The sequence below is a fragment of the Fringilla coelebs genome, assembly GCF_963513975.1.
Source record: "Fringilla coelebs genome assembly, chromosome: 10".
NCBI lineage: Eukaryota > Metazoa > Chordata > Aves > Passeriformes > Fringillidae > Fringilla > Fringilla coelebs.
In genome coordinates this window covers 5715158-5732546 of record NC_140036.1, presented here as the reverse complement: position 1 = coordinate 5732546, position 17389 = coordinate 5715158, and the positions used below count along the sequence as shown (strand labels likewise).

At 52.5% G+C, this 17389-nt stretch overlaps 1 protein-coding gene across 1 annotated transcript in view; it reads left to right on the top strand.

Moving 5' to 3' along the window:
* The first annotated feature begins 1820 nt into the window (after window positions 1-1820).
* EPHB1 (EPH receptor B1) overlaps window positions 1821-17389 on the top strand; it is an 80052-nt gene continuing 64483 nt past the window's right edge. Inside the window, exon 1 of the mRNA XM_084212686.1 lies at window positions 1821-2051. Coding sequence (XP_084068812.1) covers window positions 1994-2051 — 58 coding nt within the window. The 5' untranslated portion in view covers window positions 1821-1993. The remainder of the gene's footprint in view (window positions 2052-17389) is intronic.

Below are 17389 nucleotides of genomic sequence, written 5' to 3'. Positions count from 1 at the left end.
CTGAGGCAGGTGGTGACAATCCCAACGGGTGTGCAAGGAAGAGTGGCCCTGTGACAGGATGCTGCCACCTTCCCTCTCCCACCCCCAGATGGTACACAGCTTTTTTGGAGATGTGTCCTCCAGGAGAAGCAAAGCCTTGCTGTTGGGAGACTCGGAGCAGGGCTGACAGAACAGAAAACATTTTGAACAAACACAGCTGGCTTTCACCCAGCACAGCCAACTCTTTGGCCAGCTGAAAAGAAATCAGAAGAATATTGATGTATTATTCTTTTTTTTACCCTACAGAAATTGTCAGGCTTTTTTTGGTCAAATGTTAGTTTCTGAATGCAAGGTTTTCAGTTGATTATTATTTGGGAGGAAACCCCCCCCCCTCCCCAAAATGATGCACTTCTCTGGATAACTCAAAGGCTCAGCTCTTTGCCTCTTGTATTCTCAAATGATTAACATTTTTTTGCTTTGCACATCATGAATATTCTATACTTGAGCTGTTACTGAGTTGTGCTAGATCAGATAAATAACATGGTGTTGCTTTTATGGCAGACTGGATAAAGATGCAAATAATACTGACATTTACTTCACAGTTTTCTTTCTGTGATCCTCTGAGTGAGTAAACTGGATTGCTGAGATATTCATGGGAAGGAAATGAAGAAGGGTTGTCAAGATGAAAGCAAATTTCCTTAAAACTTAGCCAGAAGGTTCTTGGCAATTTTTTCTGTTATTTGCTCAGCTGAATAGGAGCTGCTTGCAAATATATTTTGCACAACGGCAAAAGGAAAACTCTTGTTCCCGTGGCACCTCTGACTGTTTTTTGCACGCTCTTTCCCTGAAAAGCTGACGATTTTCCAGCGTTCGGTGTCTCTGCAGGGTTTCTGGTCCCACCGTGGCGTGCGGCCGTGACTGGAATGAGCCCGTGCTGCCTGCCCTGCCCGCGCTGCTCTCCCTAACCCGCCTGTGCGGGATCCCTGCCGAGGCGGGTCAGGCTCAGCTTTGCTTGTCGGGGGGCAGCGGAGCAGCGGAGGATGCTGAGCCCTGCCAAGGCTGACCGGGGCGGTGCGTGCGGTGAGCGGGACCGGGCGAGCATCCTTCGGGATGGTTCCTTTAGGAGGCTGCGGGTGTAGATGGCTCCTCGCTGTGCCTGTGTGTACCAGGGCACGGCCCTGGGCTGGCAGTGACGGGGCTGCGGCTGAGGGGCTGAGCATCCCGGTGTTCCCCGAGCCAGGCCGCTGCTCCGCTGCTCCCGGTGCCCATGTGGCCGCGGCGCCCGGAGTGATGCCCAGCGAAGGGTGAGCTCGGTGGAGGAGAAGGCAGGAGGCTGAGGGGACCTCGCGTTGTGCCCAACCCCTGCGACCGCGGTGCCTGAGCCCGAAGGGAGCGGCCACGCTGGGGGCGGCTGGGCAGAGCGGTCCCGTCTGTGTGGGGCGGACGGTTCGCTCCAGATTCCTTTTGGGGGTGAGAGAAGGGAGCGGGATTGCGGCGCTGTGATCCCGCCGGCGCGTCCCCGCTGCTGTCGCCGCCCGTCCCTGCCGCGTCCCGGCTCTGCGGGGGCCGGGTCCGCCCCGTCGCGGGTCCCGCTGAGGGGAGGCACGATGTGAGGGGCGGCCTTGGCCGCCAGGGGGCGCCGTCCCCCTTCGCACGGGCGCTCGCGGAGGACGGGGGCGTGGCCGAGGCGGGGAGCGGCGCGGGGATTGGCGGGGCTGCGGCGGAGGCGTGGCCGAACGGGCGCGGGGATTGGCGGGGCGGCGGCGGGGGCGGGGCCGGGCGGCGGCGGGGGCCGGCGGCGGCGGGGGCCGGCGGCGGCGTGGCCGCGCGCGCCACTCGCGGCGGCGATGTGACCCGGGCGGGCGGGCAGCGGCACCGGCACTGCCACCGGCCCGTCCCGTCCGCGGCCCCGGCCCGCCCTGCCCCGGAGCCACCCGGCCCGCGGACGCACCCCCCATGCCCGCTCACGGCCGCCCGCCGGTAGCGGCTGACGCCTGCGGGGCCCGAGGAGGCGATGGCTGCGGATCTGGTGGTGCTGCTCTGCCTGGCCGCCGCCGCGGCCGCCGTGGAAGGTGAGCGGCGACCGGGAGTACCGGGAGCGGGTGGGATGCTGAGCCGAGAGTCTTTGCGCCGCCCGCGGAGTCTGCGGCTGGGGAGCAGGCAGGGGGCGACTCCCCCGCCGTAGGGCACCGGCACCGGGCTAGATCCTGGCCCCGTGGCCCCGGCCTCTTGTGCCAGCCCGGGTTCCCCGGCCCGCGGGCGGTGCTGGCAGCCCGTGCCCTCGGGAGGGGGACCGGGGATGGAGGAGGAAACCCGCCCGCATCCGCGTGGGGGGAGTCCCACGGCTCTCCTTCTCTGCGGAGCCCTGCCGCGGTGGGGTCACCTCCGAGGTCCCTTCTGGTCCCCGGGGACGCGGTGGGGCCGTCTCCGGAGTCCCGTCAGGGGCTCCTCTGGTCCCCGGGGCCGCGGCGGGGCCGCCTCGGGGGCCGTAGCGGTGCGCGGAGCCGCTTCTGCCAACGCTCCTCGTCGCAGCCCCGGCGGAGGATGGATGCGCCAGGAGCCGTGGGCAGGTGGTCTCCATTCTGGGGATGAACTGAGCCGGGGACGCTTTGCTCGGCCATGGAGCCGCGGAGCAGGTGCGTGCTCGTCCTTTCAGCACGGCCCGTGCCCGTGAGCTGGGATTTTTTCCCCGTCTCCCGCTTGGTCGTGGGATTTGCTGGGCAGCAGGAAGGTGCCTGCAGCCGAGACCCAGGCTCCGGGCGGTTGGCCTGGTGGGACAGCCAGCCCGCCCCAGCCTTGGCGATGTGTCGCTGCTCCGTGCCCGGCACGGCTCTTGAAGTATCGTTTCGATTATTTTTTCTCTTTATTTTGCCGCTGCCACCTTTTTGGCTGGTACAGCAGCAGCTCGTGGCAGTGGCTGCCCAGCGCCGGAGCGGTGGCTGCGGGCAGGGGACGTGGTGCAGCCCCGGGGTTGTGAGCAGCGAGAGGCGGGGTGCGGGAGATGATGCTCGGGATCTCAAACCGCTGCCGGCCGGCCGGCCTGGGGCTGGGCCCTCCTCGGGGGCTTTTAATGTGAGTATGGCTATGGCTGAACTGGAAGCTGATGGCAGGAGACTCCGGCTCAGCTCCGGCAGCGAGGAGCTGGTTCAGGAGCTGGAATGCTGCTCCGCTGGGGCTTGGCCGCAGCTCCTCTCCGCTCGCAAGCACTGCTGCTGGATCGTGGCGGGCAGGCCCGCTCCATGCAGCATCCCCTTCCCTCTGGCTTTTGGCTGACACACGTGTTTGCCTTTCCTGTTTCTTGGGCTGCCTCATGCCATCTCTGTAGGAATACCTGGCGGTGGGGGTGCTGCTGCCATACCGAAGCGTGATGCAACGAGCGCGGTTTGCTCGCCGCACGTGAAGAGGCGAGACCTGTTAGCAGCGCTTGGCTCGCAGCGTCAGCGGCTTGGGGCATTGATGCAGGGGAGACGTCGGCTCCCTCCGGGTCTGAGGGCACTCCTGGGTGTCACCCGGAGCGTTCCCCAGCTTGCCCGGGCTCTCCCTGGGAGCACTGGCAGAGTCAGTGTCCCTGCCCATGACGGAACCTGTCGAGGAGTGGTGATATTTCTACTCTGCTCAGGAAGTTGCTTGGATAGTAAAGTAGTATCCTAGGAGAGATCTCAGATTTCAGTGAAAATTTTGGTTGGGGAATTTCTGGGGTAGAGCAATCGAATCTGATTTGGAGTTAAAGCAAGAGTCTAATGATGTGGTCATACAAAGAAAATGCCTTTTAATGGGGTTTATTTAAATCTTACTGGAGCTCTTGATACAGAGGTTGAATTTGCTATATTGAAGCATGGTTTCCTCTAACGGATCTGGAGCATGTCCGAGGACCTGCCCTGCCCTGGGGTCTGGCTTTCCCCCTGGAGCATCGGCGAGGCTGGATTAGCCGGCAGCCCTCTCTGAGCCGGTGCCCTGCTCTGCCCTGCGCTGCAGAGGCAGCTGAGCCAGGCATGGCTCCCTGCATCCCAAATCAGCCAACGAGACAAAAACTCTTTTTCGGTGATGGTGGGGGAGGCATCTGGGGGTCTGGACCTGGCTGTAGGGGGAGGAGGATGCAGCTGGACTCAGGGCACGGGCTGCCTCCAAATCACCCTCGTTATTCTCCATAAAACCTTGCTAACTCATTGCCTGTGGCATGCAAACCTGGATGTAATAGAGTCACTTATCTGACTTTTTTTATGGTTCCTTGATTTTTTACTAAATCCTGTGGCCTAGCTGACCCTTTTCTGCTGGACACCAGGATGTTTGTAATAATTTATAAATTTTTTTTGTGGCTTGCAAAGAGGAAGAAGGATGTGAGAAGATGACAGCACCAAATAGTCTGTCTCTCCCACACCCTGCAATCACTCAGGAGCCGCTCGCGTGCTCTCTCTCCTGTTAGCTGAACCAAATATAATCCATTTAGCATATAGAGAGGGTGGTAATGGACTGGCAGTACGTGTTTTAACAAGGCTTGGAGCTGTTGGTAGGTCAGATGGGGCTAGTGACCATTTCGGTGCAGCTCCTCCACCTACTCTGTTTCACCTGCCTGGCCTGCTCGCCTCTCCAGCATCTCCCTGCCTCGCGTCTGCTCTTTTAAAACCCAGGTTTTTCTCTCTGTGCTTGCAGCATCATGATAAGCAGAGCACAGGAGAGATGTGGAAAGCTCTGCTTGGGGCTGGTGAATCCGGCTTAGTTTTCTTCCCCTGCTTATGCCTGGGAGAGGAGCAGGGATGGGGTTTGACTGGAGAGCGATGCCCCTGGCTCGCGCTCCGTGCCTGCCCTGCTCTCCTCCCTGTTGGCTCAGGATGCACACATCTGTTGCAGGCATCCTTTGGGCTTCCTGTGCTTCTGCCAGGCGCCGGAGCGGAGCCTGTGCCGAGCAGGCTGGGAGCTTCCCCGAGCACCGGCGCCCCGTGGGCTCCCACCTCTGCCCGGCTGCTCCATCCCAAGCTGAGCCTTTCTCAAGGAGAAGCTAGAAATAAGTCTTCAGGAGGGAATTTGCAAATGCAAGTGGTAATCTTCATGGGAATTTGCAAGTGCTACTATTCAGCTGTCCGTTTACTCTTGCTTTCTTTGCTCAGACTAACTGAGGGAAAAAAGAAAGCCCTAAGGCGCAACCCTTATTTTTGGCATGATGAGTGAGCCCAGATCTTGCCAGCCTGAAGGGAAGGTGTTTTGTCAAGTCATGGAAAAGGGGTTTGAAACTGCAGGTGCTTATGTTGCCTTTTTTTTCTTTTTTTTGACTAATTCCTGGTATCTCTGCTCATGGAGGAGGTGGGGATTGTGTTTTCCTGTTCTTTTGGATATCGGAGTGCTGCATGTTCTCCCTGCCTGTGCGTTAAGCAGCCCTGACTGCTGTGGCATGAGCTGCCAGAGGGTTTGCTAGGTGTCCTCTCACCCATTTTGGGTGCAGCTCCTGACACAACAGGATGGAATAAAACCCTTCCATTGGCCTTAGAAATCAGAAGAAAATACAGATGTTGGATGATGAAAGAGGCCAAATATGTTTGTCTGGATCTGGATCCAGGCTACAGTGCTGAGTAATAGATGTTTCTAGCAGAGATGGCTTCTGTAAGCTAAAGAAATGCTCAGATTTGATGAAAAGGGGGAAATGGTACCTTGGGCAGTGGGTAACTTGATGCTAATCAGGTCAGCAAAGTCTTAGAGTCCCCAGTCCTGGTGCAGTGGGAGTGCTGTGGGATGAGGCTGATGGAGGTGATGCCCAGAGCAAGGCTGAGGCTCTTGTGGTGTGTGCGTGCCCTGCACTGGCTCAGTCCAACCAGCTCCAGGGGGCCTTTTTTACCTCTCCCACCTGGGGGTACCCCAAGCTTAGCACATATGGAAAGGGCTTCCTGCAGGAACCCCAAAACTGTGTGATGCTGCCCAAAGGGCACTGTGGTGCTTTGTTCCCTCTAAAGAGACAGCGTTGGTGTGATGAGCCATTTAACAGCACAGTGAGGCTGGGTGAATACTTGGCGTTGTGTGATGGAATGCTTTCCCCAAATACTCCTTAAGATTTGAAAGTACATTTCAATTTGATCTTGTTCTGCTGCAAACAGAGCTCTCAAGGGTTGATGCATGCATCAATACCTGGGCAAGGCAAATGTAAAGGTTGGATGTTGGCTGGGTGGCAATTTGGGAAGGAATCTCCTTCTGGAATGGTAGAAGGTTGGAGTGAATGTTGCTTAGAGAGGTCTCAGGTTGGTGGGAGCAGAAGAAGCATGTGGAAAAGAATGGAGTGATGACAGAGTAGTGTCAGGAAAGAGCTGGGACCTTGGGTGGCCCCTGGACCCTGAGCTGGTTATTGCATTGTTCAGCTTTTAGGGGTAAGCCTGCAGATATTCCAAAAATGAGCAGCTTGAGAGGCTGCCTGGAAGTGTGCAGGGAAGGGAACAGACACAGAGCACATCCAGACAGCAGGTAGAGGCAGCACAGCCTTTTCCTTAGGGACAATAGGAGCAAACTCTTGCCCAAATCAGCTCCATGGCTTTCCAGATAAGTGGCAAGCATGGATGGGCTCCCTCCTTCACTGTAAATGTTGCTCACAGCCACAGCTGAGGTTTTGGAGCTATTTTATTTTGGTCACCATCCATTTTCCCACCAAGTCACATCATGAGAAATAGTGAGAAAAACAGGACACGTGTTTTGTAGGCACGAAAGGATCTGTGCTCTATTTATTTATTTCTCACAACTTTTGAATTATTGAAGTGCATTCAGGGTAGATTAACTTTCCCTGCTCAATATTTATTATTGTTTCATTTCCCTGAAAGTTGGAGCTACAAGAGATTTGATGAATGGGCTGGAAGGTTCTGTAGTTTCTCTATGGCTAATCTAAATACGTCCGTATCCTTTGCTGAAAAGCTAATTTGTAATTTCCTATGGTAATGCTGCTTAGTGAATTATAATGATACACCAGGGCCTGCTTTTCATCCCAGCCCTCTGTCAGGGGAATAACACTACCACTGGAAAACCGTGTGAAACCTGGAAACTGGCCATTAGTCCCCTAAATTTCTGCTCTAATAACAGGAATGCAGAAAGCCTGTGCACCATCTGGTCTGTTTGCTCAGGTCGGGGCTGCAGAGCATCCGTCTGCCCCCAGGTTGGTTCCAGGCACGGGAGGGGTGCCCTGTGCTGATGCCACGAGCTGTGGGTTTGCGTCAGCGACCGGAGCTGGGTGGTGCGCGCAATCCCTGCTTCTGGAAACCTCTCCCACCGCCCCAATTATAACCAAGTGTTATCAGTCTTTTGAATAATTGAAGAGGCTTTCTGTTGAATATTTAATTACAATAATATTTGGTTAGCAGGGGTTGTTGGGCTCAGTTTGTGCAATTGAGAATTGCTGCAAGAAAGGCTGTTAAAGGAAAATGTTGTTGTCTATGATCATTGATTTATCTTTTTTTTCTTTTTAAGCTAATCAGTTACTTAGTTGAAATTGGTTAATTAGCTCAGCTCCATTAAGATTCTTTGGCATTTAAACTTGATGTTTCTAAATAATTATAGTTTTGCCTGCTAAGCCCACAACCCAGGGTGACCTAATTACTATTAAAGCAAGACGTGCTTTGGTCTGGCTTTAATAAGTTCCTGCTGGGAGCCCCGCTGTGAAAAATCACAGAGGCAACAGTTCAAAGGGGAAGGGGCTTGTGCTGAGCCCTGGACAAGGAAGATGAGTGTCCTTCAGCCTCACTTCTTCCAACTTAAACCAGGGATGCTCTTGGTTTGGGAGGAAGGGAGTGTCAGAGCATCCCGTGGTGGACATCTCCATGTTCACAATGGATGGTCGTGGCAAGTAGTTGTTTGGAGGAAGTGAGGGTTAAAATTGGTTCTAGTTAATTGATGAGTGTTTATTTGCTTTTTTTCTCTTCTCAGTCATTCCCCTTAATAAGCAGAATGAGTCCTTTGAAGGTCTTTCTGGATGGGGGGAGAAAAAAAAATGGTATATTAAGTTAGTCTTGGTGATTTTTAACAGTATTAAGGTTATTTAGGTTATTACTAAGGTCTAGTGTAAGTTGTCCCTGCCCATAGCAAGGGGTTGGAACGAGATGATCTTTAAGGCCTCTCCCAACATAAGCCATTCTGGGATTCTAGGTTTTTATTTATTTATTTAAAATTTTGAAATATCCAGGCCAAGTACTTAGGCATTAGTAGAGTCTCAGGTATGTGCTCATTAGTTAGTGAAGGAAATGTTTATTATCTGGGGAGGCATCCAGTCAGGGTTACTGGTAGTTGGAGCTGATGAAGCTTTAATTTGTTATGCAGTGAGTAAAAGTGGAGGGTGAGAATAGACTGTGGAAATCCTCACTTCCAGCTGTTTCCCACCATCCTTGATAGGGGTTTCATCACAACTCCAAAGGGTTGTTTTATGATACTGTCTCCTCAAAAGCCCTTCTCTCATCCCACCTGCCTCCCCAATGCACTGGTACCCAACTTGCCACATCCCAGCAGCAACTGGGAACCAAGCTTTGGATTATTCAAACCCAACCAGCATTTTCCTTGGATTGCTCCAAGCACAGCTGGGTTTTGGTGTCTTTGCCTGACTATATATTATTTTTATGAGAGGATGGGCAGCTTAGCCCACTGGATGCTCGCTGCTCCTGGCTCTGCTGTCTCCCAGGAAGCCTCTGAAGTCCTGCAAAGCCCGAGACCTGTTGCACATGCACGTCTTTCCCTCTCTTTCTCCATTTTCTTCCTGTTTGCAGGGCAGAGCAGTATTGTATTTTACAATAGGGTGACCCCAATGTCTGGGAAGAATGATGTGCAGAACTCCATGACATCAGAAGGCTAATTAATTACTTTATTATACTATGGCTATTTTACACTGTATTACACTAACAAGAACTATACTAAAGTGAAGAAACTCGTGACTATCTACTGACCAGACAGTCGACACAGCTTGGACCCAATAGGCTAATTAACACAAACAATGTCCACCAGAATCCAATCAAGCAATCCCTTCAGGTAAATAATCTTCCAATACATTCCACATGTTCAAAAAACACAGGAGCAGCAAATGAGATAAGAATTGTTTTGATCATTCTTTTCTCTGCTTCTCTCTGTTCAGAGGGCACGCCTTTATTTGTGCGTCCTGGGCAAGTTACCTTCAACTCAGGGTGGGGGCTGCTTCTCCTTGAGCCCCAAAACTTGGGCAAATGGGGCTGCTGTGTCTATTCTGAGTGACAGATCGGTGCCCCCCTGCTCTCCCTCTGCTGGAGGTGACCTGGCAGGTGACACCCAAGATGCAGCTGGCTGTGATGACCCTGGGGGTACCCGGAGCTGCTGCTGGTCACTTGTCTCCTGCTGCTGAAACCGCCCCGCGGGTGGAGGCATGGAGCGGGGAAGGGCCGTGTTTGAAGTTTTATGGAGGTTTTTCATTTCTCTTTCAGCAATCAGAGGCCAGGGATGGGCCTTTGATTACTCGAGGCCTCCGCTGGCTTCAGCCACTTCCGTAGCTGCGGGGCTGGAGCCGCCTCATTATCATCCTCACTAGGGCCCTGTTGATATGGGGATAATTGCATTTTGCTCAAAAGACATTCAATCACTGCGGAACGGGCAGAGGGATGTGAATTACATCTTCCCTGGCAAAACTGGGAACTCAGCAGAAGAGTTAAAAGGGAAACACTGTCCTCAGGGGGCAGGAGGAGAATGGGGCTAGCTGTGGGGGGCTGCTCTGGGCATTCCCTGCCCTCTGAACGGGGGAAACTGGGAGGGAGACAGCCTGATGTGCTGGAGGCAGTCTGGGGCTGACCTTGGTGTTTTCACCAAAAATCTGTAGCTTCTTATTTCCAAATGCCCAAGGAACAGGATGGACATGTAGGGAGAGAGCACGAGTAGGATGCTCTTGCAGCACTCCGTTTGATACTGGCTTTGCTTTTCATTTGAAACAAATGTGTTTGGAAGTAACAAAATTGTCACAATTGTACTGTCAGAAGTGCTTCTTGTAATGGTTTTGACTAGTGCAGGACCTTTCCTCCCATGATGTACCCATGGAGCTGGAGAGGCTACTCCAGAGGTGTGTTTGCCCTCACCACGTGGCCACTCCATCCCTGCCCTTCTGCTGTGATTATTTTTAAAGCAGTTTTTATTAGTCCTGGAAATTATGGGCATGACCTGGCTGCAGGTGAACCTGGAGCACAGAGCTCTTTCCCAGCCTGTGCAGTTTGGCTGAGGGTCTCCAGAAGCTCCGCACAAGTGGGTGAATCTCCTGGGCTTTGCTGCCTGTGCTTTGCTTCTTGAGCTGAAATTGCTGGTGGGGGTCTAAGATGTTTGAGCCCATCCGGCTCTCAACAGAGGCACTGGGAAGTCACATACAATGAGGTTATTGTGATCAGAGATGGACTGTAAAGTGGTAATTTCTGGTGTAATGAAATAAAGGAGGATCAGTTCTGTACTGTGTTTCCTGGGCAGGGGTGTGTGGCTCCTTGAGCTGTGTGCATTGTGCCAGGTAACCTCCCTTTTGCACAGTCAAGCAGCTGTGCAGGAATTAGGGCATCAGTGCCTTTTTCTTTGGACCCAGCTCAGGTCGAGCCCTCCCATGCTCTGTCCATGGGCTGGCCGTGCCCCCCTGACCCCTGGGTGCTGCAGCCAGCTTGGTGGAGGAAAAGAGGTGGCTGCTGGCTGATGGGAGCTGTAAGGGCACAAGCTCATTGTGTTCAGTATCCCTCTAAAACTCAGCTTTTATTCTCGTGCCGTGCGTGGGTTACTGCCGCGCTGGCGGCACTGCTGCGTGCCCACGGGAGGGAGGCTGCTCAGAGCCTGCCTCCAGAGCCTGCTCAAAGCCAGGGAAAGCTGCTCCTTCACTTCAGTGAGCTGTGGCTGAGGCAGGAGAAAAGGGGCTGCTTTGAGAAGGACGCTCCCTCCAACCCTGCTTTGTGTTCCAGTCCTGGGCTCCGCTTGCCAGGGCTGATCAGAGCTGAGGAAATCCCTGCTTTTGCATGGTTGGCTCCTTAACTTGTGGGAAGATGGTCTGGCTACCTCCCACCAGCGGGAACCACTTGGCAGCATCCCTGAAAACAGTCCAGCTGCCTCCCACCAGTGGGAACCGCTCAGCAGCATCCCCAGAAGTGGTCTGCCTGCCTCCTACCAGCGGGATGCACTCACATCATCCCCTTTTTTAATCTTTTGTTAATAAGTCCCTCCAGCTCCCTGGTGAGGGGGCTTGGGGAGTGATGGGTGAGTGCCCACCCTAGCCTGTGCCCTGATAACTTGTGTGTTTTCCCTCTGAATCCCTCCTGGCTGGCCTGTGTGGTCACTCCCATCTCCTGAGTCACCAGCCCAGTAGATTTTTGGAGGTGGTTTGCAGCAAGGCACGTTTTTATTTTGTTCTTTAAAGCTTTGCAGCATTCGGGGGAAACTGGGATGTCTTTGAACCATTTAAAGTATTCCTAATAGGTTACCTTGAAAGCTTTCTGCAGTCTTGAATGAATCAAAGTGCAAATGTTTATAATGCAACACCCACACAAGGCTGGGAGAGGAATTTTATTAAGGCAGGAGAGTCAGAAAACAATAATAATAAAACATGTTTTATGAAGTTGGTGAGAAACTTATAAACTAGGTGGAGTTTTACAGCAGATGAATTTGATACAAGTTGTAAATTTGAATTCCCAGGCTGGTCCTCAGGTCCTGCTCTTTATTACCTGAAATAACATTCTCCACTTTTAATAGCTGGCTGCGGCAGAGCGAGCGCGGTTTTATCTTTCTAAATGATCCACCGTGCGTGTCTTATAATCAAACTTCTGCCCATCCTCAGGCTTCCTCCAGCCCTTTCCTTGAGCAGCCAATTAGCAAATTGCTGCTCTTTGCTTTGCTCTTACAGGGGGACTTTGGTAATCCTTCAATCCATCCCTATGTCTGGATTACTGACATTTTTTTTCCAGCAGAAACCACTTTATTTTCTGATAAGAGAATGTTTTATTAATACATCAGCAAAAGAGGACTGAAAGATGCTCTTGATGAATGAGTGTTTTGCAGTGTCAACCTGCTGTGTTTCCCTGCTCCTGGCACTGCTGGGAGGGATGGGGGCATTTGCCAGAGCATCATTGTGAGGGGACTGATGGCCTTTTGAGGTGTTTGGTGTCTGTTCCCATTTTTCTTTCCCATGTTGCCCTTAGAATCCCCCCTTTTCCCAACAGTTTCCTTGAGGTGCAGTGCAGGGACTGGCAAGGTGTCAGGGCATGAGGTGGCTCTATCCATATTCCAGGGGTGGCCTCCTAAGGGTGGTGTTGAGTACCTGACTCCCCTTGGTTCCATCAGCCCCTCCATGCCACTTGGCTGTTAGCAGCTGTACCTGAGGAAAGGATATAAAAATGGTTTCTCAGTCCCCTGTCCTGTCTGTGCACACACCAGCAGATTATGCCTCTTGAAAAATAAGTGATTACCTAAGTAAAGCATTCGAGCTAATGGCCAGATTATTCCCTTTAAAATGGGAAAGTAATTAGGGATGTTTTTTTAAATAGGCTTCCCACCCTTGGATCTGCTGGGATTAGCTTATGTGGGTGTGTAAATATTTAGTTTCCAAGGACTGTTTTTTTTTTTTCCCTTTCTTTTTTTCTCCTCCTCCCCTTCCTTGAAGTAGCAGTGGCGATAAGCAACAGAAATGAGGCAGCAACTGTTCTTGGATGCTTTCCCCAGCGTTCAAAGTATAATTGGAATTAAAGATGACCCTAAAAGGAAAACAAAATTGAGGTTCTGCTGGTGTGATGCACCAGAGGTTTCCTCTGTGTGTGTGTGGAATTGAAAAGAAGTAATTGGGTGCTGTGATGTTTGGGATGATGGAGAACAAGTCCAACCCCAAGTAAAAGCTGTATGTGACCATGGTGGGCTTGATTGGATCTTCTTCCTATGGCTGCCTGCTAGCTGGAGGTAATTTTTGAGCTTGTTTCCCTGTGTGGAGGTCTCTCTTTAACAGCCAAACAATTTAGACTTTGTGCACCAAGGCACTTTGATATTTGGCTTCAAAACCACTTCTTGTTTTGAAAACTTGTTGCAATGCTTGCAATGTGTTGGTGAAGCTGGGAAGGTGAGCAAAAAGAAGCTGAAAGCAGAAGCAAAACATGCAATTAGATGCAAAAGTGGTTTTAAGTGAGTGATGTGATGGAGTTGCAGATTAAAAGAACGGTTGGGACCAGTCATTCATACATCTCTCTTCAAGGTCTGCATCCCTGGAGACTCCTGCAGCTGAGGAGCACCTTGCCAAGCCAGAGGAGGCCAGATCTTGCATTCCCCCCATCCATGCAATGGATAAATCCCAAGCCCTAGTGAGCCACCAGAAGGAAACCTGGCTCAGAAGAAAAGCTGCATAGCCCCAAAGTTGGAGCTGTCATTGATATGCCTTGTGGCTTTGGTCCTGTCCTTCTGCTGGGAGGTGCTTAGGAGATACTTCTGGGCTATCGTGCTTCAAATCTTCATGCACCCATCATTTTTCTTTCTGGCAGGGATTATTTATTGCAAGCATTAACCTGGATCTGCTTTCAGGTGCCTCAGTCATTTTTTAAAGGCTGCATTTGTACTGTTCAGCTTTTTTTGGCAATTTGGGACTTTTTGTTTGCTTGCATGCCTGCTGGAAAGTCTTCAATGGTAGTTTAGGAGGCGAGGGGAGCCTGTAGATCCAGATTTTTTTTTTGTTGTTATTATTATTTTTATATATTATTATAATTAAAACATATTTTTAGCAGCTGAAATTCAAACCCGTCTGGGTATTTATACAGCAAGATGTTTTGGATGAGGAATAGGCCAAGAGAATCACGTGGTTGGGGCCAATGTGAAACAAAAGAATCCATTTATTATCCAGGCAGGAAATTTGTTCCTCGGGATGTTGTAGCTGCAGACATAATGATTTCATTTCCTCTGGTTCACCCAGATTAATGGCTTGTGCTCTTTTGTTTGTGTGCCTGTGTTATTCCTGCAGCCCGGCTTCCCCTCCCGCTCCGTGCCGGCGTGTGCGAACATGTGTGTGAGTGCCCTGGGCGAGGAGGGGGCACGGGGGTCTCCAGGCTGCAGCAGGATGCCTGGGATGGTGGGGTGGGATCCTGGAGAGCTGAGCAGAGCCCCAGGGACCACCTGGGGAATCCTTTCTGGCAGTGATGGATGACGTGTCTGGGGGTCTTCTCCTGCTGCGTCTGTGGGGTTTTTCTCCTACTTACATTTCTGGGAATCTTCTCGTGCCCTGGTCACAGAGCAGTGAGAGGTATTTTCCTGTGAAGGTGTGATGGGATGAGTGAGATGAAGAGTTTTAGACAAGCACAAATGTTGAACTTGAGGAAGGTGTGAGAGCAGTGTGTCTTCTCCACGGCTGCGCTCCAGGAGTTTTGTATGTGTTGAGTACTTGGTGGGAAACCCAAACCTTTGCACCCTCCCAAACATCAGGCTGGGAAACAGCCTCTTTCCCCCAGGGAGCTGTGCTGATGCACAGGGATGCAGGAGTTGGCCACATGGCTATGGGTGAGCAGCTCCTTCCTGGCTGTGTGAGTTGGCCTTTCATTCCAGGCTGGTCCCAGCCCTCACAGGACCACTGGCCATCAGGGTCTGGTGGTACTTACACTCTGTCCTTGAGAAAAACCCAGCAGACCCGTCTTTGTGGACACTCCAAGATTAGCAGCAGCCTTAATCAATCCCTTTCTCTCTTTCTGAATGTTTGCCTTTCAAAAGTGATGTGACAGGCAAACGGTGCCTTTGTGTTGCGGTTGCCTGGTGGGTCCTTGTGGGATTTTGGCAAAGAACTTTTAATTTACTGTGTGCAGCATGACCCAGTCTTCTGTTCTGGATTGATCTGGACCGACCTTGTGGAGTTGGAAGCACCCATTTGTGATGAGGCAGCTCATCACAGATGAGCGTGGTGCTGCCTAGAATCCACCTGGAGAAGGATTGGTGACCGTCTTGCTGCCCCCATGCCTGGCTCTTCCTCCTTCCCTTCTTTAGATGTTGCTCCTCCAAACTGGGGGAGGAGAGTTTCTTCCACTTCTTTTGGGGGAGGTTTTCTAGGAGGGGCATAACTGGCTGAAGTAAGGCCCTCTTAGCCTTCAAGGTGCGTGTGCCACTCCTGCTGCCATCCATCTGGGGGCTTGATCCCATCCTGGACACGTGTTGCTCCTTCTTGCTTTTGTTCTGAGCTTTTGTGCCATGAGGGGTGCGAGCCCACTATTCAAACGCTGCAGATGAGGGGAATGAGAAGCTGGTACCCTTTCTTCCCACCTGCCTGCCCTCCCAAATGGCTCCTGTGTCGCCCAGGTGACAGAGTTTGCGAGGATGTGACAGCTCTGTTGCGCAGAAGATGATGAACAGTAATGAGACCCTGAGCACAATGTGCACTTAAAGTGATTTATTTCAGCAAGGAAACCACAATCAGGGAGGATGGGTCACCGTCATCAGGAGAAGAGGTGGGTATGGAGATGAGCTTCAGGGGAATTTTATCATCAACCAGCAATGCTTTAAAAATGAGCAGAGCTGGTGTTGCATGAAATGGAGCTCTTCTGGTTGTGCCAGGACCATCCCTCACCTGCAGCAGGTCGCAGGCACCTCCTGGGCTTTGGTCAGTGACTGGGCTGGCTGACTAGGGGACTTCTCCTTGGTTACCTCCTCCAGCTGTGCTGAAGTTTTTTGGTGAGGTGTCACCCGTGTGTAAAGTCAGCATTTGGGAAGGAGACTGTCCTGAGGAGGAGGGGGAGAAATAATCCCTGAACCCGCTTTGGCGCGGCTCCCGGCACGCAGATGGCCGTCCTCATGCTGGAGCCTTTTCCCAGCTTGCGCAGGCGCTGGGGCTGGAGGCAGGGGTGTGCCAGGCAGGCTGGCTGCCAAGTGGCACCTCCTGCCAGCATCCTCCTCTTCCTCCTCCCCTTCCTCACCCCCAGGGCCCGTGGGAGCTGTGGCTGTGCAGCATCTTGGCTGGGCACTGCAGCTTGCTGGATAAGCTCGGCCTAAGAATGGTGCTGAGCGAAATTTTGTGATTTAAGCTTGACTTAGAGTAGTGCTTGTGTTTCTTCCCTTCTCATAGAAGAGGCTTCTGGCATGGAGGGGGAGATCCCTGGTGCTGTCTCTGTGCTGGCACAAGCTGGGGGGCAGGCAGCTGTTTGCCTGCTGCTTCTGGCACCATTTGGATGATGCACCATGAGCTTACAGCAAAGGGTGCTGAACCCCTGTTGATGAAGAGCGTCTTCCAAGGTGATTAGAATTGCTTGCTCATCGTTGTTGGTGAATTTGGGCAAGGATTTAACCCATCCCCACTGGCCTGCTGGAGCTGGCACCTTGTGTGAATGGGTGTTTGGAAATCTCGGCAAGCACTCACCAGACCAGCTGTGTGTGTACATACCTAAAGGCGGCTCAGACTGATAGGAAAGCTTTTTGGATAGGTTGCAGGATGGTTACAGATCCTGGCTGCTCCTTGTTTTGTCTAAAACTAAAAGTGGAGAAGAAGGAAAAAAAAAAAAAGGCAAAGCTGGGAGAGCCCAGGATGAGTTTCCAGCACATTTTGAGAGTTCCAGGGCATTTGTATGTGGAGCCAGAGCAAAGAACCCAGCAGAGTCTGCAGATGGGGTGCTCTGCCCTCTCCAATGGACGGGTTGGCTTTGCCACATCCCTTTCTGATGGTGGGGGGGATTGAGTGGGTGATGGGCTTCTCCACCAAGACATTCTCAGGTATGCAGACAGAGCCTTACCCCATCCCATCTGCGTCCTGACGGAGTTCCCTGTGCTGCTGGCAGCCCTGTGCTGCTGTGGTGGCACAGATTTATTGCTCTTTGCCTCGTTTGCACTCGCAGCTGACTCCATATGGTGCAGAAGCCGGAGAGACGATGCTCGGCGCGGCCGGCGCCGGGCTGGGGGGCGGCGCGGGCGCTTTTGCAGCTTGCTCCGTTTGAGGTTCAATATTTGCACCTCCTCCCCTTGACGGCTCTGCTCCCGCGGCTGCGGATCGCTCGTCATCCCCAGCGCAGCCGGAGCATCCCGGCGCGATTCCACTCTCGCCCTGCTGCTTTCCCTCTTCTCCCCCTGAGATCCCCTGTGCGTGGGTGGACCAGAAATGCTGTTTTTTAGTTCTTACTTGCTCGTGAAATTTTTGGCTGGCCCCCCAGAAAGCTTTAGTAGGTGTCAGAAGCTGCATTAAAAAATAGAGGATCAATGTAGCTGCAGCTGGGCTGTGCTGCTGTGAAAAGTATTGGTGACTGGGGGAGCACCAAGCCCTTGCCTGTGCTGGGAACAGTTGTGCCCGGGCTAAGCTTGAGTCCCCTGGCAGTGCTTGCTCTGAGCAGTCTGTCATGTTTGTGGCTCACATAGAATCCCTGTGACATTTTAAAGTAAGATCTAGTAAATAGGAGCTGGACGGTGCCAGGTGCAGCTCTGGGTGCGAGGGCTCTCTGACAGCAGGGCTGGCATTTCAGATTTAGGGCTCCATGAGACGCCT